General features: G+C 39.6%; 1 protein-coding gene across 1 annotated transcript; it reads left to right on the top strand.

Annotated features, from left to right (window-relative positions):
* The first annotated feature begins 41 nt into the window (after nucleotides 1-41).
* Nucleotides 42-22938, top strand: DDIAS (DNA damage induced apoptosis suppressor). The gene is made up of 5 exons (XM_047878281.1): nucleotides 42-133; nucleotides 11036-11164; nucleotides 17272-17433; nucleotides 18321-18438; nucleotides 19770-22938. Exons 2-5 carry the CDS (start codon nucleotides 11052-11054, stop codon nucleotides 22344-22346), a joined length of 2970 nt encoding a protein of 989 aa, XP_047734237.1. The 5' UTR covers nucleotides 42-133; nucleotides 11036-11051; the 3' UTR covers nucleotides 22347-22938.
* Nucleotides 22939-26588: the final 3650 nt, after the last annotated feature.

The following is a 26588-nucleotide window of genomic DNA, read 5'->3' as shown; positions in this document are numbered from 1 at the left end:
GACCAAGGCCAAAGCGTCACTTCCTGCGGAAAAGGACGCGGGAGATTCGATTCAAGGCGCTTGGCTGGTCGCTGAGTCCTGGTGGCCTGCGCCAACGAGCGTCGCCCGGGCAGGTCTCGGTTCTGTGTCTCAGGTGAGGAGCTGTGGGGAGAGAGTCACGGGGCGCGCAAAGGACGAGGCCCCTAACGAAGCCTTCATTGTCGTTATAAATGAGACTTAACAGCGTTCTATTTTGTTTCTTCGGGAGTTAGTCTTTTCCGTAAAACAGTGGTCGGGAGGGTAAAGAGTAAAAAGGTCGGTCATTTAAATTTTAGTGCTGTTGATAACCGCTCAGCGAACGTTTACTCAACATTTACTGTGCCATCGAGCTAGTTACGGGGGAGTGTCTGGAACCGGTAATACGAAGAGGAAAAGTACTACTCCAGCTTTTGAGGTGCTCAGAGATATGGTTTTAGCAGGCTGCTATGACGAGTAATACGTACGGAAAGGGAGTCTTTTCCAAACCTCTTTGACGGCCTGGAGGGAAGAGTGCTTCGCTTAAGTGACCACTGTGCTCAAACCAGAAACTGGCAATTTTCTAGACTCCTTCCTTATCTCCTATCCAGCCACTCATTACCAGCCTCTTAAATATCTCAAATCCTTAAAGTTCTCGCCACTTAAGTCATCAGCCTCCCAGCGAGTCTTCTTTCAATCATGTTACTTTCCAATCCAGTCTCCATATTGCCAGGATATATGTAAATCAGATCTGATCAGGACACCCCCCCCCCCCCCCCCGCCTTTAAAGCGTTTCCTTGCTTCCTATTTGCCCTCAGGTTTAAGTCTGAACTCCTTCACATGTTTTACAGGGTCCTTCTCACCTAGCCTTTGCCTACCTCTCTTTGTTTTTCACCACTCTAGGCTCCAGTCCTACGAAATGCCTTTTTTGAGTTCCTCAAATGCACCTTCCCATCTCACCTGCAGACCTCTTCTAACCCCATCCCCAACGTAGCCAATTCTTACCTCTTCTTTAAGTCTCAGTTTATTAAGACTTTTCAGTCAGGAAGGCTTTACTGCCCTGCAAGATTGGGTCACAAAATATCCAGTAGTTATTCCATAGATAGTTGTAAGTGCCTCCCTCTGCCAAGAATTGGTAGGCCCTGAGATTACAATGGTAAAGAAGTTAGATTCTTCACCTAATGGAACTTAAACCTTTTATGCAGGGAGTTAAGGATAACAGGGGAATCTGATGGAGTTAGGTTGGTCTGGGAAGGCCTCCCTGAGGTCTTAAAAAACAATTCAGCCAAGTAAATTTGAAAATGAATTAGCTTTATTAAATGATTCAGGCAGCATCTTATCTAGCAAGTAGAAGGGAGCTCTGAAGAGTTGTACAAAATGGAAGGTTTTTATAGGAAGGAGAGTGAGGCAAGAAAATTATTACAAAAAAAAAAAAAAAAAGGATTGTTCCAGGCAAGGTTACTTTCCCTCAGGGGGGAGAGCGAGGAATCTTATACAGATTACCTTTGTAGGAGGGAGAGAGCCCGATGTCGGCACAGATCGGAAAATTCCTTTCTGACTAGTTAAGACTACATTTCTGGGGAAGGTTGAAACTACAGTTAGATTTAGATATTAAGCCCTGGTTTGGGGACTCTGCCTAAGTGACTCCATTTGGGATCTGTGATTTTCTTTTTAACAGAGGAGTGGACAGTTTACAAGGCTTAAAAGGTGAGAATGATCCACCCACGCAATAGAGAAAAGGAAGAAAATTCCAGAGTGAATAGGTTGTGCAAAGGCCTAGAGGCAGGAAAGAGCTTGGCATTTGAGTGTTCAAGAACCTAAGAAAAGACCAGTGTTGCTGGAATATATTCAGAAAGAACAGGTGATGAGTCTGGAGAGATGGGCAGGGACCAGATCACGTGGTTAGGTTAATGCAGCAGCAGAAACAGGTGATGGTGGTTTGGATTAAGATGGTGGCAGAATATAAGGGAGGGAAAGTAGATGATGGTTTTTAGATATGGAAATAGATCCAAGGACACACTGATGGGTATAATGTGGGATCTGAGGGAAAAATAAATGAAAGATGACTCCTAGGTATTTGACCTGACTTAAGTGGTTGGAGAGTTGTACCATTTGGTGAGATGAAGAAAATTGTAAGAAAAGAATGTGATGTCTGTCAGATCGGATGGCGGCCCCCAAATGTGGGGAGATAATCGCATAGAAGCCGGTGGCACAGTGCAGGTGGTGAAAGGATTCATCCAAGGCAGAACAAAGGAGATAGAAGTTTATTGAATACACCACAAGGGAGCAGTGGGCAGGACAGCAAAGGAGAGACCATCTGTCTCAAGGCAGTGGGGGTTGGGGGGCCATTTTTAAAGGGAGAAGATGAGGAGGTGTGGCTTCGAATGGAATTTTCCCTTTTTTGGTAACTGGTCCATTGGTCTGTTAGGGCCTACGGATATTTTGAGGTGGGTCACCTGATGGGCCTGTCTGTATTCAGCCAGGTGGTCACTGCGCCTTTTTGCCTTGCTCTACGTTCCATTGCTCAAGACTGTTGTCTAAAAGCAGCTTCTACAAAGCAGTTTGAGGGGAAACTAAGAATTCAACTTTTTTACCTTTTTTACTTGAGATGTCTATGAAATATCAAAATAGTTGGCTCTCTGGTAAGCTGTTGAGATGTGGAAATCTGGATCTTGCAGATATTATATGTACCTTATAAATTTCTTGAACACTAGAGCCTGTCTTTTCTATCTGTAACTGTCCCCTTTCCCATCCCTAGAATAGTACTGCATGTATCATAAATTCATTAGACAGACTATGTTGTACTAAGATATTCTTGGGTAGTGTTCTGAGTTTTTTGTTGTTGTTTTGGGTTTTTCTTTTAAGTAGGCCCCATACCCAGTGTGGAACTTGAACTCGGTGTCCTGAGATTAAGAGTTGCATGCTTGGGGTGCCTGAGTGTCTCGTTGGTGAGCATTGGCTCAGATCATAATCTCACAGTTTGTGAATTCAAGACCTGCATCGGGCTTGCTGCTGTCAGCACAGAGCCTGCTTCAGATCCTGTCTCCCTTGTTCCTGTCCCTCCCTAACTCAAGCGTGCTATCAAAAATAAACATTAGGGGCGCCTGGGTGGTGGCTCAGTCGGTTAAGCGTCCGACTTCAGCTCAGGTCATGATCTCTCGGTCTGTGAGTTCAAGCCCCGCGTCAGGCTCTGTGCTGACAGCTCAGAGCCTGGAGCCTCTTTCAGATTCTGTGTCTCCCTCTCTCTGACCCTCCCCCATTCATGCTCTGTCTCTCTCTGTCTCAAAAATAAATAAACGTTGAAAAAAAAATAAAAATAAAAGTTAAAAAAAAAAAAACATTAAAAAAAAAAAGTTGTATGCTCTATGGATGAGCCAGCCAGCCGCCCCTCTTGGGTAGTATTTTAAAAGTATTTTGGGGGCTCCTGGGTGGCTCAGTCAGTTGAGCGTCTGACTTCGGCTCACGTCATGATCTCACGGTTTGTGGGTTCGAGCCCTGTGTCAGGCTCTGTGCTGACAGCCTCGGAGCCTGGAGCCTGCTTCTGATTCTGTGTCTCCCTCTCTCTTTGCCCCTCCCCTGCTCACGCTCTGCCTCTCTGTCTCTCAAAAATAAATAAATGTTAAAAAAAAATTAAAGTATTTTTCACTGGGGCTCCTGAGTAGTCCAGTTAGGTAAGCAGCCAACTCTTGATTTTGGCTCAGGTCCTGATCTCACAGTTCCTGAGTTCGAGCCCCATATCAGGCTCTATACTGACAGCACTGAACCTGCTTGGCATTCTTTCTCTCTCTCTCTCTCTCTCTCTCTCTCTCTCTCTCAAAATAAATAAATAAATCAACTTAAAAAAATTAATAAAAGTATTTTTCACCAATACTTCTCCAAACAAAAGAGGTTTTCTTTCTTTGTTTTTTGTTTAATTTTCCGTCTCCTGCCTTCTCTTATCCCTTTCTAGAATTTTCATGTTACTGTCAGTAAATCATTTCTCAAGGATTTGTTATGACTACTTTTAGAAAAATTAGACAATGTACCCTTGGGGGTGACCTTTAGATAGTTTTAAGTAAACAGCTCAAAATAGCCACCCTTCCCTTAGGTGAGGCCTCTTGGCCTATATAGTATGAAACAGGAAATCTGAGAGCAGCAAAGTGACAGGTTTTCTTGCAAAGCAAGAACAGTTTGGGGAGTATGGAAGCTGCCCCATGATGGGCCTCTTTGACATGAAGATTCTTTTGAGTTAAAAAACAATCAAAATCTAGCAGATTCAGGAAAAGCTTTGTACTTCCTCTACCCACTTCTCCTTAGTTCAGGATAACATAAACAGTATACCTCATTTTGCTTGACTGTCTTTGGAATTTCCATGTCTGTGGATTCCTGTACGTATGCGTGTATTAAATTTGATTTCTTGTTAACCAGTCTCATGTCAATTTGATTCTTAGTCTAGGTAAAAGGACCTTGAATGAGACAGGAATTTGTGTGCCCAGCAATATTAAACACTTAAATTTTTCTCCAAGATCTAACATTTAATAAGAATTACTGTAGGGGCACCTGGGTGACTTAGTTAAGCATCTGACTTCGGCTGAGGTCATGATCTTGAGGTTTGTGAGCATGAGTCCTGCTTTGGGCTCTGCTCTCAGCGCAGAGCCCACTTCAGATCCTCTGTCTCCCTCTCTCTCTGCCCCTTGTGTGCTTGTGTGCTCTTTCTCTCTCAAAAATACATAAACATGTTTAAAAAAATTATTCTGATTTTCTAGGTTAGCCCAGAGGAGAAAAAAAAGTATGTTAGTGTGTGTGTGTATGTAGGGGCTAGGGGCATCGTTTTTCATATTAAGCTGCTTTCTAGGAAATTGATAGTGAAGGAGGTAAGCTGAAGGGTCCCCAGATAATAGATTAGAGCAAAGATTTACAAAGTAATATGAAAGATACTGTAATGCTCTCAGGCTTTACGATTTAACTATAACCATGTTAATCACAAGTGTTGTTCACTATCCGATGGCCTCAGTGGCTAGCCAGTGATTTTCAAGCCTAGGCAGCATAAACATTATCTGAGAACTTGTGAGACATACAAATTCTCTGGTCCTCCTCCCAGATTTACTGAGTCAAACTCAAATTGGGTCCCAGAAGTCCATTTTATTAGGCCTTCTAGGTGATTTTGAGGCACACTAAAGTTTGAGAACCACTTGGCTAGTATGAAAATGGATGGTAATCAATGATTTATGTATCTGGGCCCATTGTCAAAACCATCTCTCGTGTGAAAAAGATTCATCAGCTGTATTAGCCTGATTCCATTAAAATATTTGATTCACGTAATGCCCCCTCTTCAAGCAACTTTCTCTTTATAATTTGGCTTGACATACAGTTATACCCAAAAGAAAATACGGGCTTAAGATGTGTCCCCTGTGATTATAATTTTTCATGGCAAATTAGTAAAGCACGTTTGGATATGGTTCATATTCTCATATAGCTTGACTAGAAAGAAAGAAAGCAGGTATTCCAGAGCATTTTTATAAAGTTTCTTTATTTATTTTGAGAGAGATAGAGAGTGTGCAAGCACACACACAAATATAAAGGGGAGGGGCAGAGAGAGGGAGAGAGAGGGGATCCAAGCAGGCTCTGAATTGCCAGCACGGAGCCCAACTCAGGGCTCAAGGCAACGAACCACAAGATCATGACCTAAGCTGAAACCAGGAGTCGGATTCTCAATAGATGAACCACCCAGGCACCCCTCCTTGTTTCTACTTTTATGTATGAGAGATTGAGAGGACCCAAGATTTGCTTTATATGTTATTGCTGAGTTCCCTACCTAGTGTTTTTTTATATTTATTGGTTTTTAAAAGTATAAATGTAATGCATTTTCAAAATACCTTTTTTTTTTTTTTTAAGTTTATTTTCAGAGAGAGAGCATGCAAGTGCACATGAGTGGCAGACAGGCTAGTGAGAATCCCAAGCAGGTTCTACACTGTTACTGTGGAGCCCAGTGTGGGGCTTGATCCCACTAACCATGATGTCATGACCTGAGCCAAAATCAAGAGTCGGCCACTTTACTGATTGATGCACCCAGGTGCCCCCAAAATACTTTTCAAACAAAGATTATGTGTTTGCCTATTTTCCTTTCTCCCCACTCCTCCAAGCTAAGACTAGAAAAGTCTCCTTGTTATATTTTCTCATAGCATTATGTACTTTTTTTTTTTTTTTTAAGAGAAGGAGCATGTGAGCAGGGGAGAGAGAGAGAGAGAGAGAGTGAGAAAATCCCAAGCAGGCTTCACGTTCAGTGAGGAGGACAATGCAGGGCTTGAACCTACAGCCCTGGGATCATGACCTGAGCCAACATCAAGAGTCAGATGCTTAACCAAGTGACCCAGGAGCCCCTAGTTTTTTTTATAGAGTTTACTATGTTAAAATTCAGTTAAATTTTTTATGTGATTATTGTCTGTTTTGCCCATCACTTATATTATCCGCAGTACCTGGTATTTAGCAGCTGCACAATAAAAAATTGATAATATGTATTGGAATATGGTTTTCTGGCTGTGCTAGAGCTGAAAGAACTGTAACGCTATATCACCATCCTTATCAAAAGCAAGAGGTACTAAATATGAAATTGTTCCCAAGTCTATCATAAGGTTTCATAACTTTAGTATATACTTATTCCTGATGCTTCATTCAGTTCTCTGTCAAACGTGAATTTACCACACTACAAGCCAGACAGTAGAGAGCTAAAACCAACTAGATAACAAGTGTCCTGAAGGAAATACTATAAAAACAGCAAAAGGAATAACTAACAGTGACTGCCTGAAAGGATCTTAATGCATTTTTGTCCACCAGACAATTAATGAGAAGCCTTCTTTCCATTTCTGAAGTTTACCAGGTGAAACATAAATAGTAAAAATAGTTTAATGACCTTTTTCATTTTGCCAGTAATTTGTAAATACTGTAGTTTTTTAGACATACTTATTTGATCCACTAGAGGGCAATAAACCCTTACATAAATATAATTTAATCAATTTTACTTTTAAAATCTAGCAATTAGTGCTTGCACAGTGAATTTAGAAATAACCCAAATATTTCTGCTTGTGTTTTTCATTTGTTGGTGAGCTGTCTGCCCAATTAGACAGTAAACATCTTTTCATTGTTTTCCCTACAATAGCACAGCTTCCTAGTTAGTTATCTTTTAAGGTTTATTCTATTTCCTAAGGTTTGAATTTGATAACAGTTTGTCTAAGAATATGATCTGATGAATGCCCATATAGTTGTGGTACAATATTTTGTTTTACTTTTTTGTGAGAGAAAGAATCTTTTTCTTTCTTTTTTTTTTTTTTTAAGTTTATTTATTTTGAAAAAGAGCAAGCATGAGCAGGGGAGGGGCAGAGAAAGAGGTAGACAAGATCCCAAGCAGGCCCTGCACTATCAGCACTGAGTCCAATGTGGGGCTTGAACTCATGAATCATGAGGTCATGACCTGAGCTGAAGTTGGACACTTCACCAACTGAGCCACCCAGCGAACCCAGAGAATCTTTTTTTATGTCTAGAATTTTTTTGAGGGAGAGCGTGAGCGAGGGAGGGGCAAAGGAAGAGGGAGAGAATCTTAAGCAAGCCCCGCACCCATTGCAGAGCTCAATCTTACCATGAGGTAGTGACCTGAACCAAAATCCAGTCAGACCCTTAATTGACTGAGCCACCTAAGTGCCCCTAAAATTCTATTTTAGAGCCCTAAAGAAGATAGTCTCTGCTCATAATTTGACCACAATTAAGGGGGAACAATGGAAATGAAGATATAATGTGGATGATTAAAATAAGTTTTAAATAAGGTATTATATGTGAAACTATTCTGTGCACTCTATATAAATATAAGATTATTTTGTGATTTGGTAAAATTGTGTATTTAGTGGTATATGGCAAAACTGGCTTAGGTAAAGGAAAGCTAAACATCAAGAAGAAAGTTAACAGCTGAAGTTCAGATTGACAGTTTTTGAGCTTGGCCCTGGGTGTATAATGAGATGGTCCCTCTAAGAACTTACACTGGTTTCCAGCAAAAAAACATTAAACAGGTAAGTTTACTATGATGTGGAAAAAAGTAGGGTCTTTAACCTGAGAAGCTTCCTGGAGATGAAAGCCCCTGAGAAGACTCTTAAAGAAGAATAAGCATTAGCCAGGAAAATGAAAGAACATTTTAGAGGGAAGAATGAAAAGAAGCAAAGGCAGAGAAATGTAATAGGGAAATGTTGGAGGGTTGAGAAGAGAACAAGGGATGTGTTCTCTTTAAGCATAGATTACTGACACATAAATAACGAGAGAGAATCAAGAGAAAAGGTATTTGGGAGAATAAAACCAAATGGAAATGATTAGAGTAGACAAAGAAAACAGATGGTAGGACTATAGAAGTACAGTAGTATAAGATGCAGAAAAAAAAGAAAAGCCATCATCTTTTTGTTAAAAGGGGAAGCCTTTTGTATTTTTTAAGTTTATTTATTTGGAGGGTAGTGGGGCAGAGAGAGAATCCCAAGCAGGCTTCGTGCTGTCAGCACAGAGCCTGACATGGGGCTTTATCCCACCAACCAAGAGATAATGACCAGAGCTGAAATCAATAGTCAGAAGCTTAACCGGCTCAGACACCTGGGTGCCCCAGAGGAAGGCTTTTTAAATGGAGCTTTAAATGAAAAAGGAAATTCTGTTATATTGTATATACCTACTATCATGAAATTTTTTCTTAAATTGCAAAATTCTGCTTATAGTTTTCTATTCAGAATATTGAGAGTATAATATATTCTGAGCACTGGAGATATATAGTAGAACACAAGTTAGACTACATCCCTTTCTTCAAGGAACTTTCAGACTAGTAGGGGTAGAACAAACAAAAATAAGTAAGATAATATATGCATTTTCATGGTTGGATATATCACAAGCAGCATTAGTTCTATAAAGGAATAAAATGAGTGATGCCACAGAAGCTAAGAGGAAAGCTGGTGAGTCTACTTGAAATAATGTGGGGCTCTCTCAGGGGTAACATTAGAGTTACAGATTACTCTTCTCAGAAGCTTCTGGGAAGAGAAATTGTTTGGTGTGTTTGAGGAGCAAAAAAAGGCAAGTATGGACTGAAGTGCAGAGATTAAGAGGGAGTGTGGTACAGGGTGAGGTCAAGGAGGTAAGGCTAAATGACCAAGAGCCTCATAGACCATTGTAAGGAACTGTGGCTTCAATCTAAATAGCATCATTTTGGGGCGCCTGGGTGGCGCAGTTGGTTAAGCGTCCGACTTCAGCCAGGTCACGATCTCCCGGTCCGGGAGTTCGAGCCCCATGTCAGGCTCTGGGCTGATGGCTCAGAGCCTGGAGCCTGTTTCCGATTCTGTGTCTCCCTCTCTCTCTGCCCCTCCCCCGTTCATGCTCTGTCTCTCTCTGTCGCAAAAATAAATAAACGTTGAAAAAAAAAAAATTAAAAAAAAATAAATAAATAGCATCATTTTAAGCAGGTAAGAGACAACATTTTTCAGGAGGGAGCTGTGCCTTTATCTCCCATAGCTCACAGATAGGTGTACCACTGTGTTACACTCTACCCCAAACTGGATTTTAGAGGAGATTTAGAGGGAAGATGCCTTTGCTGACTTACATTCTATCATTTGTTGTGTTGGAAAGGAACTTGAGGTTAAGAGCACTAATTCAGTATTCTGTGACCTTTCTGCCTTCCCCTTGTAGCCCATTCACCTACTCTACTTTGCCCTTAGAGATTGCCTTGTGACCTAAGAGGACAACCAAATCTGGGACTACATATCTGCTTATGATAAAACCTTACTGCTCACGTTATCCTAAGGGTCCCAAAACAAGGATTAACAACAAAGAATTAGGATTAGATTTTTTCTTTTTTCTATGCTCCCTTTAATAACATAGGTCAGTGATTTATATAAATCCCTTTATGTTTCATCTTTTTATTTTTAAGTAGGCTCCATGCCCGATATGGGGCTCAAACTCATGACCCTGAGATCAAAAGTTGCATGCTCTACTGACTGAGCCAGCCAGGCGCCCCTTTATGTTTCATCTTTGCAGGTTTTCATCTTACTGCCTAGATGGCAAGATTTTATTTTCACAGAAATATTTGATTGATAGAATCAGTATCCCTTTGTTTGAATTTGCTGATGCCAGTCACAGAAACAGTTCCACCCATTTTCAGAAATTGAAACCTTTTGCCATATGTTTACAAATGAAAATTTATTGATGCAACTCTATCTTAAACATGCTTTGAATAAGCTAATCCGTTTAAAAAAAATTTTTTTTAAGTTTATTTATTTTGAGAGAGAGAGAATCCCAAGCAGGCTCTGTGCTGTCAGTGTGGAGCCCGACACAGGGCTTGATCCCACGAACCACGAGAGCATGACTTGAGCCAAAATCAAGAGGCAGTCGCTCAACCGGCTGAGCCACCCAGGGGCCCCAAGCTAATCAATTTTTAAATTTTTGATAAACCAACATTTGAATTTTTAAAAAGAGGAGACCATTGCTATTTTACTGTTCTGCTTCTCTGAGTGTTTTATACAAGGATCTTAAAGTACTTTGTACTCTCTTGACCATGTAACATTTTTATTTTTCTGTTTGCAGAATCAGAATTATCTTTTTTTTTTCATTAGGCTGTGTAAAATATATATACCGAAATCTAATAAGGCGATTTTTTTTTCAGCCAAAAAGAACCATTTACCAATTTAGAATCTTTAAAAGAATCATGTAAGTTTCTTTAAGTTCCTTCCTATTAATTGAAGAAACAAGCTCTTATAGCTCTTTTAAATATGTGAAAAGGTCTAAATGATATCTTTCCTGGTTACTGGGATGCAGCATTTATTAAAAAACAGAATATTTGTTTGAGCTACTTTGTTTTAAATCTTGTTTTCTTACTATAATAGTTTTAATTAGGCAGACAAATAAAATGAGTTTTCCAATACATTGGCACTTAACCACAAAAGCCATCTATCTATTTGCTTTACAGTGGAGGCTAAGTTGTTTTCCTAAGAGATGAATTATGTACGTACAGTTAAAGATTTGCCAATCATCCCATGGATATTTTGTTTTGTAGGACACAGTAAGAACACATGAATGGAGGGAGAAGATTTCTTCTTGCCTCAGTTCTTGCTCTCCAGAATTCCAGTTTTATCTATCCATCATGTCAGAAGTGCTTCTCTCGACTAATCCTGGTCTCCAAAAGGTAAAAATAAAGCCTGTGGCGGCGCCCTGGGTGGTTCAGTCTGTTAAGCGTCGACTCTTGACTTTGGCTCAGGTAATAATCTCACGGTTCATGATTTCAACCCCTGTGTCAGGCTCTGCACTGACAGCATGGAGCTTGCTTAGGATCCTCTCTTTTGCCGCCACCTCTGTCCCTTCCCTTCTGCTCTCTCTCTCTGTCTCAAAATAAATAAATAAACTTAAAAAAAAAAAAAGTAAAGTCTGTAAGCATGAGAGGAAATACATGTGTACACTATAGATTTCCTACGACTCAAGGGCAAGTAAGGTTTACATCCATCATACCAGAAACCATCCCAAAAGTGGAAAGGAAACTAACTGTGCTAGAGCATTTACAGAAAGGACTTGGTGAACCAGGACTATAGGTGAGAAGGGGACATGTGATCCATTAGGGGAGCCAGAGCATTGGTCTTTAGGCTGGACAGAGAAGCAATAGTAGAGGGGGAGTTGCCAAGTTCAGATCTCTCTCAGGCCAGGTGGAGCAGTTGGTGTGTGTTTCTGTGTGTCTTTTCTGCCTTCAAAGCCCTGAACAAGATTCAAGCTACTCTTCCTTCCCCTTGGGCTTACTCTGAGGATGGTCTCTTGGAAGTTTTGGTTCCACATAAACCAGGTGGTGCCTGATCACCTCCAGATCCTAGGCCCTACACATGGACCTGTACAAGAAGACCCATGGGAGGAGAAGGCACCTCTGGGAGCAGCCCAGGAGGCACCAAGCATCCAACTCCAGTCTAAGGAGACCCAGTTCCAGTGTGAATCTCAGGAGACTTGGCCTTTCCCAATGAGTGAAGATGACACACAGTCCAGGGACAAAGGATCACTGCCACAACCACTCATTACAAAGTAGAATCACAGGTGTTCTCAGAAAAACTCACCACTGACACCTCTACTTTTGAAGCTACCTCTGAAGTTCAGAGCACTTTAGAGCAGCAACAGAGAAATCCCGAAGTGGAGAGAACAAGGCGGTCCCCTGTCCAGGAGAAATGCTTCAGGCAGATGATTTTCACTCATAAGAAAACTCCCACAGGGAAGACCGTAAATGTAGTGAATGTGGTAAAGTCTTCATTTATCACTCACACCGTATATCCATGAGACAATTCATTCTGGAGAAAAATGCTGTAAGTGTAGCAACTGTGGGAAAACCTTCAACCAGAAGTCAAACCTCATTCAACATCAGAGAATTCATACAAGAGGAAACCCTACAAATGTAATGAGTGTAGGAAGTCCTTCCGGTGGAGTGCTCATCTTCTTTGGCATCGGAGGTTTCATTCAGGGGAGATGTTGAGAGACTAAGAGAAAAATTACCAGGTGTACCCTCAACTGCAAAGAAAAGACCCGCCCCCCCCCCCCCCCCCCCCCCCCCCCCCCCCCCCCGCCTTCCCGGAACCAGCCAGGGCGTGCCCGGTTGTGGTCTGACCTAAAGGCGGGAACCAATCAAGTTCTGCTGAGTGTTCAAATTTAAATGACAACCAATAACAGCTCTGTAACCGCGAAAAATCCCTAACTTGTTTGTGCCTGTCTATAAAAGAAGCTGTAAGATCCTCCTCGCTCGTGACCTCTTAGCGTCACCAGTAACGAGTGCGCGGAGGTCCGGGTTCAAACCTGCAATAAACGACCCTTGCCGCTTGGCTTTGACTCTGGACTCTGGTGGTTTGTTCTTGGGGGTCTTTCGAATTTGGGCATATCAAAGTCCTATGAGTGTAATGAGTGTAGGAAGACCTTCAGTCAGAATTCATATCTAAGTCAGTATCTGAGACTCCACAGTGGAAAGAAACCTTTTTTATGTAAAAAATGTGGGAAAGCTTTTAGGTGGAGTTCAGAGCTCCTTAATCGTCAGAGAATTCATTCCAGAGAAAAGCCTGCCCAATGTACTAAAGGTGAAAGTGCCTACAGACAGAATTGTACTTTTGTTTAATAAATTGTGGGACTATGGGGCGTCTGGGTGGCTCAGTGAGTTGAGTGTCTGATTCTTGATCTCGGCTTAGGTCATGATCTCACAGTTTGTGAGATCGAGCCCTGCATCAGGCTCTGAGCTGACAGCTGCCCCTCCCCAGCTCACTAACTCTCATTCTCTCTCTCTCTCTCTCTCTCAAAATAAGTAAATAAACATTAAAAAAAAAATAAGTTATAGGACTAGATTACATAAAAGTTAGTTATAATAAGTTCTTTTGAAAAAATTCACCGTACCAGGACATAAGATTTTCTTGGATTGGTTCTACTTTAGAGGAGAAAAATAACTTCTTGAGAGTACATCTCAATCCTGATGAAAATTTAGTCCACTTCTGGAATATCCCTAGAAATAGGGTTTTTTTCTTTGTTTCCTTATTGTTTGTTTATTTTTGCATTATACCTAGATTATTTTTTTAAATAAATTCCTTGAGAACAGAGACTGTTAGAAATCTCTACCTTTCAGCAGCTTGAATGGTGCTTGACACATAATACTTTATTGTGGTCCTGAGATACAGGCCAATTATACCTGAGAGTCTAAGATTCTTTGATTTTTAAAGTACAAGTAAGGGTTAGGGTTGGAGTTTTTTAAGAACACTTTCTTTTCTGCGAAGAGGATATATAGTAAGTACTTAGTAGTATGGAAGAATAGTATGCCAGCAATATTCTTTTTTTTAATTTTTTTTTAATGATTATTTATTTTTGAGAGAGAGAGCGTGAGTAGGGGAGGGGCAGAGAGAGAGGGAGCTATAGAATCCAAAGCAAGCTCCAGGCTCAGCACTCAGCACAGAGCTGGACAGGGGCCCTGAATCATAAGATCATGACCTGAGTGGAAGTCCGATGCTCCTGCTCAATCGACTGAGCCCCCAAACGCCACCCCCACTCCGCCCCCAGCAATATTCTTAAATAGTCTGTCTAGTTAGCATTCAATGGGGAAGGATTAGCAGTTCCAACAACCATCTAGACTTTAAGGGATCTTTCCAGAAGATCCCCTTATCACTTGTTCTTTTATTGAGCCATTCTCTCAGGTATGCATTTATAAACTCAGAACAACCCCACTTGTGGTATTCATCATTAAATCCTCAGCATCCAGGCCAAGGTCTAGTTTATAACAAAAGCACAAAAACGTTTGTTGAATGAATGAATGACAATATGATAGTTTCTATAGGTACATTTTACGTATTGCAGTATGTTATGGTGATTAAAAAGCATAATTCTCTGGAGCCAAACTGCCTTTTCAGGAGCCAAACTCCCAACCCTGCCACTTGAAACTGTAGCCTTGGGCAAGTCACTTGAATTATCTGGGCCTCAAAATGGGGAAGGTAATATCTGCCTCATTGGGTTGTTATAAAGGATATAATGAGTTAAGATACATGAAATGCTTATTAGGACATTGTGTGCTACATAATCAGTAGTCTATACATGTGGAATATTTTTAAAACTGGTTTTGGGGTGTGTTTTTTTACCAAGTCATTTATTTTAAAGATAATCTGCCTCAGGGCACCTGGGTGGTTCAGTCAACTTTACCTCAGGTCATGATCTCATGGTTCACAAGTTTGAGCCCCATGGTGGGCTCTGTGCTAACAGCTTGGCCTGGAGCCTGCTTTCGGTTCTTTGTCTCACCCTCTCTCTGCCCCTCCCCCTGTTTGCACTCTTTCTCAAAAATAAACAGTAAAATTTTTTTTAAAGGTAATCTGCCTCAAAAATTTAGGTTGAACAGTAGTGCCATTGTTCCCTCTTGAGTCTGGTAATAATAATAGATAACATTAACAAACATTTACCATACACGTAAGTACTTTGCTAGGAGCTTTGTAAGCATTATATTTTTTAATACACCAGCCCTATGAGGTGATGCTATTGTTAATGCCAGCCTTCAGAGGAGAAAAATTAAAGCTTAGAAAAGTTAAATAACTTGCCCCAAATAACACAGCTATCTAGTTAGTGGCAGAAACATATTCAAGCCTAAACAACATGACTACTGGCTATATTCCTAATTACCAAGTTACCTTCAAATTAGCAGTGGAATATGTATCCAGAATGACATCACTGACCCCCTTCCAGAGCTTAAGATGCCCTGGTAAGGGAGCTCTGACTGAACTGTTTCGGTACATAAAACCCACAGCAATTGTCCTTGCATGTAGAACTATAGTCCACAGAAATATAACCTATTGTCTCTATATATTATATTGACATTATATAAAAAATACATCCCTGTGATTTCCAGTGTGTATCTTTTCTACTGTTACTTCTGCTTCCCTTTTTTCTTACTTGAAATCATTTGTAAGCCAACACAGGAAACAAATTCCTCACCCTCTTGGGGCACCTGGATGGCTGAGTTGGTTGAGCATCCAACTCTTGATTTTGGCTCAAGTCATGATCCCAGGGTCATGGGACCCCGCCCCGTGATTGGCTCCATACTGAACATGGAGCCTGCTTAAGATTCTTTCTCTCCCTCTGCCCTGCTTCCACATTCAGAAAGAAAGAAAGAACGAGAAAGGAAGAAGGGAGGGAGGGAGGGAGGGAGGAAGGAAGGAAGGAAGGAAGGAAGGAAGGAAGGAAGATTTCTCTCATTTCCCCACGGTTACAGAAGAGCAAATTTATGACAGAAGAATTCTATACTCTAGCCTTTACACATTTTAGAGACAATGAAAAGCAAAAGGTCTGCTCCCTAAGAATTTTATTGAACCTCAAATCTTTAGCAACAGCAAACAAAACAGGTGTTTGTGTCCTATGGAGTTAACTTTTTTCTTTTTTTAACCTTCAAAATTAGAGCAGTGATGATTTTCAAATTGCATTCTCCATGTAGGAGGTGCTTCTAGAGGGAAGTAGGAATTAGAGAAGCAGTAGTGGCCAGGGTTGATTAGTAGGTAGGCTCTAGGGCCCCCACTTTAGTTTGTAAACTGCAAAATGCTGATGCATATTTTTCTAAGATTTACTAATAGTTTTTACATTAGACCCAAATGCATTATTAATATATAAGGGTAAGGTTAGATGAATGGATTAGCACAGAGCCATTTTCAGTGTGGCAAAAAGATAATAATTAGCACAGATCTAGTGATTATGAATCAGTAACTTCTTATAGAAAGGATTAACCTCTGTTCAAAATAGTCACCTTGTGAACTATGGATTTTAAGCTCCCCCTAGTGGCTATCTGGCAACCATCAATTATACAACCATCTCTAACATTATTCTCTATTTGCATTTTACCACTCATTTTGAAGCCAGATCATTAGGGACACGAGACAAAAATAAAGTCCTAGGATTAACAACTACCATAAGATGTACTAAGGGGTTATTTTGCTAAATTTAAGAACCTGAAAGATGGCTATCACAGTTGTAAGACCTTGCAAACAACTAGAAAGGAGGGAAACAGTAAGTAGAGTTGACAGTAATCATCACAGTATTTAATATAACTATGAGGAAGAAGCAGACCAATAGTTACTAATTTGGCAAGATCTGTACTAGATCCTTTCTTTACTTTCTTTTCTTAGATTTTGTCTCATTTTATTCTTCAACCCCATTTTTACAGATTAGAAAATCAAGGTTTTAAGGGATTTAGTAACTATCCCAAGACCTGACTGCTAGTACATAACAGTAGAGTTACAGTTGACCATGGAACTAGGTACTTTGTGTATCAAGATTTTTTAAATATTTCAAGATTGTTCATTATTCTCTTCACAGATACTGTTTTCTTAATAAAAGATAGACATTAAACATCAGGTATTCGGTTGGTGTGGTGTTCACTTCATTAATGTTTACTTTGCCTCCCAATTCTAGACTGTTTATTATATGCCTCGATTTGTTAATGATAATTTACCCAATAAGAAAATCTATCTGTTCCTCCCTTTCTCCTTTCCCTCTCACTCTCTCTCCCTCTTTTTCCACTTTCTCCTCTCACACAGTTTTTCTTCAGGTTTCTATCAATTTGGTGCTACTTAAATCGTAAAAGTAGTTGTTACGAATAGAGATTCAAAAGATGTTGGTTGAAATTGTTTAAGAAGGATATAAGTTATATAAGTACATTTGTACACACAATATTATTTTTAATCTTTTCCAGATTTGTTTCCTGTAATATAAAAAAAAATTAATGAACATCTCTATCCTTTTTTATTTCCTCCACTCTTTCAGGTCTAATTGTCCAAAATGTGGCTCCACTGGTAAAGCTGAAAATGCCAGTTACAGATACAAACTTTCCTTAAAAGTTGCAGAATCAAGCAAATTGTTTGGCATTACTGTATTTGGGAGCTGCTTAGATGCATTTTTTGGTCTTACAGCCACTGCTTTGCACAGGTAAGAATATTTAAAGCTTTTTTTTTTCCTAGCTACTCATTTAGTATACCAATAGAATTTGAAGATACATGTTTTTAAGATAGTATGCATTTAGTTAAAATATGATAGCTTGACCTCAGATCATCAGTTCCTTTAAAAGATAATCAAAGAAATAGAAAGGTATTTATTTTCTGATTACACATTGTGATGTTAAACTAGGCTCCTTTTAGTTAGACCAACTGAACTGTAGTTAAAGTATTAATTTACAATAGTCCAATCCAGATTGGAGAAATACGAAATAAGAAAGTAAATTGTTTCAAACCATTTCAAACTATTGAAGTGGCTAAAGTCCCTTGAGGTTGAAGAAGCTATTGAGGGAATATTTGCATATCAGAGGTAGAAATGTTGTTCCTCTCACTTACCTTGTGTCTTCATCTGCATAGTTTGACCTAATAAGATGTCCTGAGACGTATGAAAGATATATATAAGCAATTAAAACTTTTTCTTCCCTTCAGTCTTCTACCCTCCTCCCCCAATCCCCTGACAGAAGAAATCTCTATTTCCTTATAGTTGAGAGCAAACTGCATTGCCAGGGAAGAGAAAAGAATTGCCTCTGCTTTGAGGACAAGGGCTAGAGATTCCATTACTACTCCTACAGCCACTTTTGGAATAAATACTGGGCCTGATTACTAGGAAGGCATCTACTTTATAATACACTTGATAGTTTTTGGCTTTCTAGGCTATGGGACACTAGAGAGGGAGCAAAATGCCTTATTTTTAAAGACACTTTTTTCCTACATGTAACTGAAAAGGTTATACTGCATTTTCAAACTAATTGTATTTTCTTTATGGCAAGTTAAAATTTCAAATTTTTTCTCTTCACATCTTTAATTTTCTTTCCAATCAAGGTACATTCAGGACCATAATGAAATTTCAGAAACACTGGACAGTGATGCAATTCAGAACCTATTAACTAAAGCAGTTGAAATTTGCTTCATTGGACAAAGCTTTATTTTTGGAGTGACGGTAATTGAAACTAGCTTTCTTTTTAGTATTCCTTTAACATTTCCATTGTAATAAATGATTTGACTTTTCTGAGTAGTTTTTAGGAGTCATAAATGTGAGAGTCTATAACATTTTAAATGTATAAAAAATAGGTTATACATGATCTGTTAAAACACCAATGTGACAACTTCCTCTTTCAAAAGTCAGAAGAGCCCAGTTCAAAGATTTCAGAGCTTTAAAAATCCAAATTTATTTTAAATTCAGAATACATAATTTTGTTTTGATATTCGGTGTTTATTTCATCTCCAAATTTTGTTTAAATTCTGTAGTAAAATTTGTATCAACTCTTTTAGCTTTTTGATTCTATCAGCTGTAAAAGAAGGAGGGAACGAACATGGAAAGCAAAGCATCTGAATATTGGTTACTTTAAGGATCAGTGGGAAGGATGGCCTTAAAGAATTACAAAAGTGATGTAGAAGTTACAAGAATATACTGACTCTAAAGGAATAATCATTTTCTGTCTCCTCTATGCTAAAGGAAACAAATGGAAATTTTGCCCACACTGGATTCAGGGTTTCACAAGTGGGAATAGAGCATTCCATAGCTGAACAGTGAGAAAAACTCAAAGCAGTAAATTAGGAGTTACGGAGCTTTTTTTTTCCTGTTAAAGTCTTAGATGGTTCTTGTTCTTTTTCTTATTTTTTTTTTTTATTAAAGTTTATTTATCTTGGCGGGGTTGGGGGCAGGGAGGAAGGGACATAAGTGAGGGAGGGGCAGAGAGAGAGAATCCCACGCAGGCTCTGCGTTGTCAGTGCAGAGATGATGTGGGGCTCAAATTCACGAACTGTAAGATCGTTAACCAAAATCAAAAGTCAGGCTCTAAACCAACTGCACCACCAAGTGCCTCTCTTCTTCTTCCTTTTTTTTTTTTTTCTTCTTTATGAGTGGGAACACTTCCTTAAACATTCGAAGTTTATGGACACTAATGAGAAATATAATAGTAGGCACTATTTATTGAGCAACTACTATTTGCTAAGCACTATAGTTTTCCAAGTATTATTGATAATACAGTAGTCCTGCATATTTATCCTTAATTTATACATGAGAAAACTAAGATTCAGAGACGTTAAATAATTTGTCCTAAGCCCCAACCCTAGTAAATGTTAGAACCAGTCTCTTTACTCCAAGGTTTATTTCTATTACTTATGCTTCTCTACCTATAACACTACAGAAATTAAAACTATAGGAGTAGGAGATGTAATTGTGTCTGTTTTAATCTGTTAAGTCCCTGTTTCACCTTTGAGTCAAAGGAAAAAATGTGTATTCTCATTTAACTTCATTTACTTTGACAGAATTTTGGAAACCAACATGGACGAGGTTCAGATTCCAATAACTTCTTAAAGCAACGTTCTGACCACAAGAGAGAAGTAAGAGCACTAATAGCTTGCCAGATTGTTCTACCAGACCCAGGTGTTGCAGGCTTCACTGTCATTGACTACTTCCATCAGCTTTTGCAGCTTTCTCATTTCAGGAAACTTCATGATGGCTCCCAGGCACCAAATAGCCACTTACTTGCTTTAGAACACACAAATAGTGATCTCAGCAGCATATGTGGCCCTGACAGCAGTTCTGGTTTCTTCAAGTCCCATGGCAGAGATAGTTTTTCAAGATTCTGGCAGGCATCACTTGAACTCACTTACACACTTTCACACCTAACAGGTGATGATTTTTCAGCTTCAGAAGAAAGCAAGGCCATTGGTACTCTTTACCAGAACAGAAAGTGCATCTCTTTTTCCGAGGCCACTGGTTCCCATAGCTGCCATGATGCCTTTCAGGGTTCTTGGAGCCTTGTTTCATACATGGATAAAAAGAGTACAGCCCAGAAGTTGGATGAAGAACTTGTCTTGCAAGCCTATCAGCCCAGTGTAGTCCATAGCAGTCATGAAATCGGAATTGTGGACTCTAATTTTTTCCCTTTAAAAATGCGAGAGCTCCTGGAGTCAAATAATAAAAAATCCTTCCACAGTGCAGTGGAAATTAAAAATCAATATTCCCAGCATGAGCTAACATGTGACCAGTATCTTGATTTAGATAACCCCCCTAGTCTTCAGAAGAGATCTACATGTTGTACACCTTCATCACTCAGACTTGAAGAAATAGCTATTGGTTCCCAGGACTGTGACACTGAGATTTGGGATGATCTGCCATTCTCTGAAAGCCTGAACGAGTTCCTGGCAGTTATCGAAAGTGAAATTGCTACAACTCAGACACATGCCAGTAATAGGAAATGTCATCTAGATAATATCGATAGATTACAGGCAGACCACGTCAGGTTATCTGTGGCTTCCCAGAGAACTGGAGCCTTGCATACACCACCTGTAGCTTTAAGATCATCACAAGCAACAGTCAAGGCAAGCTGTAGCAAAGATAACTTCTTTTCCAACTGTGAAGCAAATTCAAGTCCTTGTGTTCAAAAGGAGTCACAGTTAAATAACACAGCAGAGGTTGTCTCTATAAATAGTAATGGAAGTGATATTTCTGAATATTTTCCATCAAATGCTTATCTCTCAGCTCTGTTTCCATCTTCAAAAAGTTTAGGAACAACAGTTACTCTGAAGTCTACCAGAATTCCACTACATAGGGCTGAAATTTCACTTAAGCTCACTACTTCAGAGAGTGACCATTCTTGTCTCAGTAGCAAATACTTCAATAGGTGTGGAGAAAAATCACTTTCAGAAATGAGTGAAAAGTTGGTAGCTTTGGGTTCTAGGAGATATAATGATGTTTCTGAGCTTTGTAACTTAGAAAATAAACAACATTGTAGATGGCCAAAGAACCAAGATGACAGTTTTGCAATTTGCAGGAAACTTACGTATCCTTCAGAAGCTCTTGGCTGTAGTCCAGATACAACTACAATTACACTGAAAGAAATGCCTGGTAGACATATCAATAATAACTTAACACAGAACTATTCTACTGGTCACGAAGGTAGCTACGATGCTTCTGCTGATCTCTTTGATGATAGTGCTAAAGAAATGGACATCACAACAGAAATTACGAAAAAGTCACAGCATATTTTGTTACAGTGGGGAAAATCTTTGGCAGAAAGTCATCATATAGAATCTGATTTTCTAATGAGATCACTCCCTGAGAATTCCAGCCAGTTTTCACAAAAATTGTCTTTGCAAAGTATGTCTGCCACTCTGTGTCCAAGAACATGCTCTTCTCCAGCTCATTGTCAGTCAGATTCAGAATATGATTTTGTAGATAGCCAAGATTTTGTTCCATGTTCACAGTCAACTCCAGTTGCAGGATTCCACCAAACAAGAATTCATGGGATGAAAGGAGCTTTCAAAAACTTACCTGACCTTTATTTGGATCTTGATGGTAACTATAAAAAAAGAAAGATTTCCTCTGAAAATGATGCACAGCAAGCCACCCCTAGCTGTCCAAACAATGTAAGGACGCTGAGCCAGAAATCCAGAAGCCCTGTTATATCTGGTATTCCACAACCAGAGGTTTTCAACAATAGTCCTTTTGCTGAGTGTCTTGAAACTGAAGATGAATGGGTCCCTCCTACCACTAAAAAAGTATTTCCTTCAGAAATGCTTGGATTCCAAGCCTTGAGTCTAAGGAAATGCTCTGCTGCCTGTGATTCTCCTGATCAAAAAGAACCACCGAGAAAGAAACTGAAATGTGTCAAACGAAGAATTGAAAAATGTTTAATTAAAAAGGAGTTAAAGAACATGTTTACAGCAGGAGTAACAAAACAGAAAACTCTTAACACAAGTTCAGACTGGTTTTGCAAAGAGTCAGTTTTGGGACTTGATTCTTGTTCAGAAGTCAAATGTTGCCTTCCGTTTTCAAAAAATTGGCCACCTTCTGTGCCTGAGACTAAAAGCAGTTGGTCTCCTGAATTATTTTCATAAGTCACCTGAACCTAATTGCTAAACTTTTAAAAGTAAATCTGTTTGGAAACTTGGCTCCCGTGGTATATACCGGAAGGCAATCTTGCCATTTTGAGAACTTGAACAGAGGCAAATAGTAAATAGGTATCGTCGTGCTTTTTAAAACATAAACCCTTTGTTTGGGCACGTGGGTGTTGCAGTCGGTTAAATGTCTGACTCTCTTGATTTCGACCAGGGTCATGGTCTCATGTTTTGTGAGTTCCAGCCCCACACTGGGCTCTTTGCTGAGGGTGCAGAGCCTGCTTGGGATTCTCTGTCTCCCTCTCTCCCTGCCCCTCCTGTGCGCACGTGTGCTCTCTTTGTCAAAAATAAACTTAAAAAAATAAAAATAAAAAATAAAGCCATTGTTTTTTCCAGCATACATTTGTTCAAACACTTTGGCACTTTATCTTATATTGTTGATTGTCCTTTAGTAACACTGTTAATTTTGCTTATTAAAAGTATTTGTTAAAATCACATGTATATTTAGAAATAAAGCTTTTGCAAACCAAAACTTAAAGTCTTGATTGGTCTGTTCATCTCAGAAAATGCCTGCTATATGTTAGGGCCAACTACTGTGCTGAGTTTGTGATACAAAGCTACCAGATCAGTAATCTCAAAAGATTTTAGTCTGCTGGATAAGACAGACATATAACACAATTTCAGGGCAATGCAGTAAATGCAGTGATAGAGGTTTTTAATGGGTACTAAAACATTTATGTTGCTATGGGAGTGTGGTACAGAATTAATTTAACCCAGCAACATTTATGGGCTGGGGATAAGAAAGGTCAATAAAAACCTATTTACAGTTAAATGTGAAACTGTCATTATTTTATTTAGTAACTATTTATTGAATGGTCACTACATATCAGGCACTGGGCTAGGTGCTAGGAACTCAAAAATGAAAGTCAAGCCTGTTCCCTCAAGAAACTCAAGGTCTAGTAAAATAAACAATTAGTAAGCATCTGGTAAGTCCTATGATAGGAGATAAGCTTGAAAAGCTTAGAGGAGCAAAAATGAGTAGTTTCTAGACTATCCTTAGCAGCACCTCAGCTGTACCCTGTGAAATCTTTTACATATGTCTGGTCAGCTTCCTTTGCTGTTTGTCACAGTGGCCATTCCAAATCTTCACTCTTAATACCTCCAACCCACACTACTCTCCTCACCTCATACATCATGGGGAAGATTGAGCTCATTTGGTATTCCCTCAACTTCCCACACCCATAGCTACCCACTTGTCCATATCTGTACTCTTCCACAGCTTCTTTAATCTCAGAAAATGATACACACCTTCCGTTTAGTGCTCATCTTTCTAGTTGGGCTGTTGATTATTATACCCATCACTGCCTTGTCACTACTGGCTTTTTGGATCTCCCCCCACCCAACTTTTATTTTGAAAATATATAAACACAGAATTTGGAAGAATAGTAAAATCATTTTTAAGATTTTGCCTTTTGTGTATGCGTATTTGTTTTTATTGTGTCTGAATGGATACATATAGTTGTTTTTGTGAACCATTTGAAGATAAGCTGCAGATCGGACATTTCACTCCCAAATACTTCAACCTGAGTTTCCTTAGAGTAAGTGTTTTTCTTCTACAGAATTGTAGTATCATTATCATGCCAAAGAAAAATAACAGCAATTGTCCAAATATCATGTAATATTCAGTGCATAATCAAATTTTTCTACTTGTCCCTAAATTACCTTATAATTGTTGATGATGTTTAACCAGGAATTCATTAAGTTTCATTCACGGTGTTTCATTATGTTTCTTGTCTCTTCTAGAACTTTACCTCTTATTTTTCAACACTGGCTCTTTGAAGAAATCAGACCATTGTTTTGTAGAACATCCCACAGTTAAGATTTGTATGTTTGCTTCTTTATAGTAACAGTACCTTATTTCTATGTCCCCCACTATTTCCTGTAAAAAAGTCCTGAAGACTTGATTAGATTCAGGGTTTTGGCAGAGACACTTCATGGGTTATATTATGTACTTCATATTGAATTCTCATTAAGAGACAATGTCAAGCTGTCTATTGGTGATGCTAAATTAGATTGCTTGGTTCAGTTGTGCCTACCAGATCTCACTTTTGTAAAAGTACTTTTATTACTCGATTGCACTCATTATTCTTTTTGATATTCTTGCTATAATAGTCCTTGCTACCTCCCTGCTAAGTACTGTTGTTCATAACCAGGGTCCTTTAAAAAATAGGGTCAGGGCGCCTGGGTCGGTTAAGCGTCTGACGGGCTCAGGTTATGATCTTGTGGTCCGAGAGTTCAAGCCCTGTGTTGGCCCTGTGCTGACAGTTCCGAGTCTGGAGCCTGCTTCGGATTCTGTGTCTCCAATTCTCTCTGCCCTTCTCCTGCTCATGCTCTGTCTCTGTCACTCTCAAAAATGAATAAATGTTAAAAAAAAAAAAAAAATGGTCACAGTCAACTTTCTCACCACTCACTGTTCAACCTGCTGCAATCTGTCTCTTCCAAATCCAATGGATTTGTCTTTTGTTTTGTTTTGTTTTGTTTTTTGAGAATCCCAAAGCAGTGAGTGTCAGACACTCAACCGTCAGAGCCACCCAGGTGCCCCAGACTTGTCATTTCTTATTTTATGTGATCTCTGCATTTCCCCCTTTTCCAAGTTACCATTCTCATCGTTTCTGGTTTTGCCTAGTTTCTGCTCCTCTTTGATTGGGGCTACCTCCAGGGCAGATCTTTTTTTGCAGGGCCCTTGTCTATAAACAGTTTGATTTTAAAATGTATTATGAAATTCATGGGCCCACATAAGGTAATGTGGTTTGTCAATAAAGATTTAGAACACTGAATAGAAAAGGTACACGCTTATTGTTCAATCAGTGCACATAAAGATTCTTTATAATATATCTCCCAACTGCATTAAAAGAATGGTAATGCAGTTACTCACAATGCTATGGCTCTTAAGAACCTGTTTGTATTGAACTATGTGGATCTTCCCTCTAGAGTTCCCTAATACCATCTTTTTAATGCTCATTACATCATTACTTAGGATGCTGCACCCATTGTGCCACTGAATACTGGCTTCCAGTGACTATCAAAGGTTGTTGCTGTGTTTCATTGATGATTACCAAAAATGCAAGCCTTACCCAGAATATTCAGGGAAATGAATAATATTTCATTTTATGGTCATATTGTATTTATCATTTGGACTTTTGTAGCATAAACACAGAACACATATTCTCACAATGTCTTTTCTTGAACTTTTTAAGCTGTAATTGCATTCCTAGGCTGTGATCTCTGGCCACACCCAGGAAGAATAGACAAGAGGCCCAGAGATGGAACAGGAAGAGGGGTTTCATTTGTACAAGGAATGTCCATTTCTCCATCGGCATGGCTTAAGTCCAAACTTATTGACACCACAATGTCAATATCAATTGAAAGGAGGACATTGGTTAGAAGGGACAATTGGCATTGTGGAGCAATAGTCATAAAAGGCCTCAGATGAGAAGGGCCTGGCCTGGCACAAGGTACAAAACCTGCAAAAGTGTAGGGGACCTCCTTAGTGCCAGTGGCAGGAGGTAAACGGTAAAGAACAACTGCCACCACCTCACAAGCCTGGGGTCTACAGACCAGAGGCAACGCCATAGCTAAAACGATGAGAGCCCATGCACAAGCCCACACACACAACTCAATCCCACAGGTCAGTGGTGACATTTGGTAGCCTCGAACCTGGAATTTGTTCAATAGGAGAGTCACCTAAACAAAGCACCATTCCTGCAGCCCAATCACATACTGCCATGTGAATGAAATATTTCTTCAGACCCAGGGCGATGCCATAGGTGCAAGACCCAGAGCTCCTTTGAGCATTTGCTGCACACCCAGCATGAGTTAGGGGGTTGGAGAGTACTTGAAAGGGGAGAAATGGTACTTATCCCAGGCACTAAGTGAAACTTAGAAAATTTCAAGGGAGGTACTTCCAGCAACCACATCCCATGTGGGACCAGATCCAGACTCAGGGTGCCTTGCTTAGTCCCAGAAACTGGAGAACTTAGAAAATCTTGAAGGCACTCTAAAGTACCAGTCTCCCGGAAGCATGTGTGCTGGAGTAGGATCCCTGCATACTCAAGTCTCAGAAGTATTTGATCATCTCCCCTTATGTCTTTGACTATCCTTTTATTTGCCTGCGTTTTAAAAAAGATGGTGCCTGTCAGTGTTCTATTATTGGCCCTTTTTAAAAAAAATGTTTATTTTCTT

This window comes from Prionailurus viverrinus, chromosome D1, assembly GCF_022837055.1.
Source record: "Prionailurus viverrinus isolate Anna chromosome D1, UM_Priviv_1.0, whole genome shotgun sequence".
Classification (NCBI taxonomy): domain Eukaryota; kingdom Metazoa; phylum Chordata; class Mammalia; order Carnivora; family Felidae; genus Prionailurus; species Prionailurus viverrinus.
This window is presented reverse-complemented; position numbering and strand designations above follow the sequence as displayed.

Coding starts and splice junctions, on each gene's coding strand:
- DDIAS (XM_047878281.1), top strand. CDS start 11,052: ATGAATGGAGGGAGAAGATTTCTTCTTGCCTCAGTTCTTGCTCTCCAG. Junction 17,434..18,320: donor ACAGCCACTGCTTTGCACAG/GTAAGAATATTT, acceptor TTTCCAATCAAG/GTACATTCAGGACCATAATG. Junction 18,439..19,769: donor GCTTTATTTTTGGAGTGACG/GTAATTGAAACT, acceptor TTACTTTGACAG/AATTTTGGAAACCAACATGG.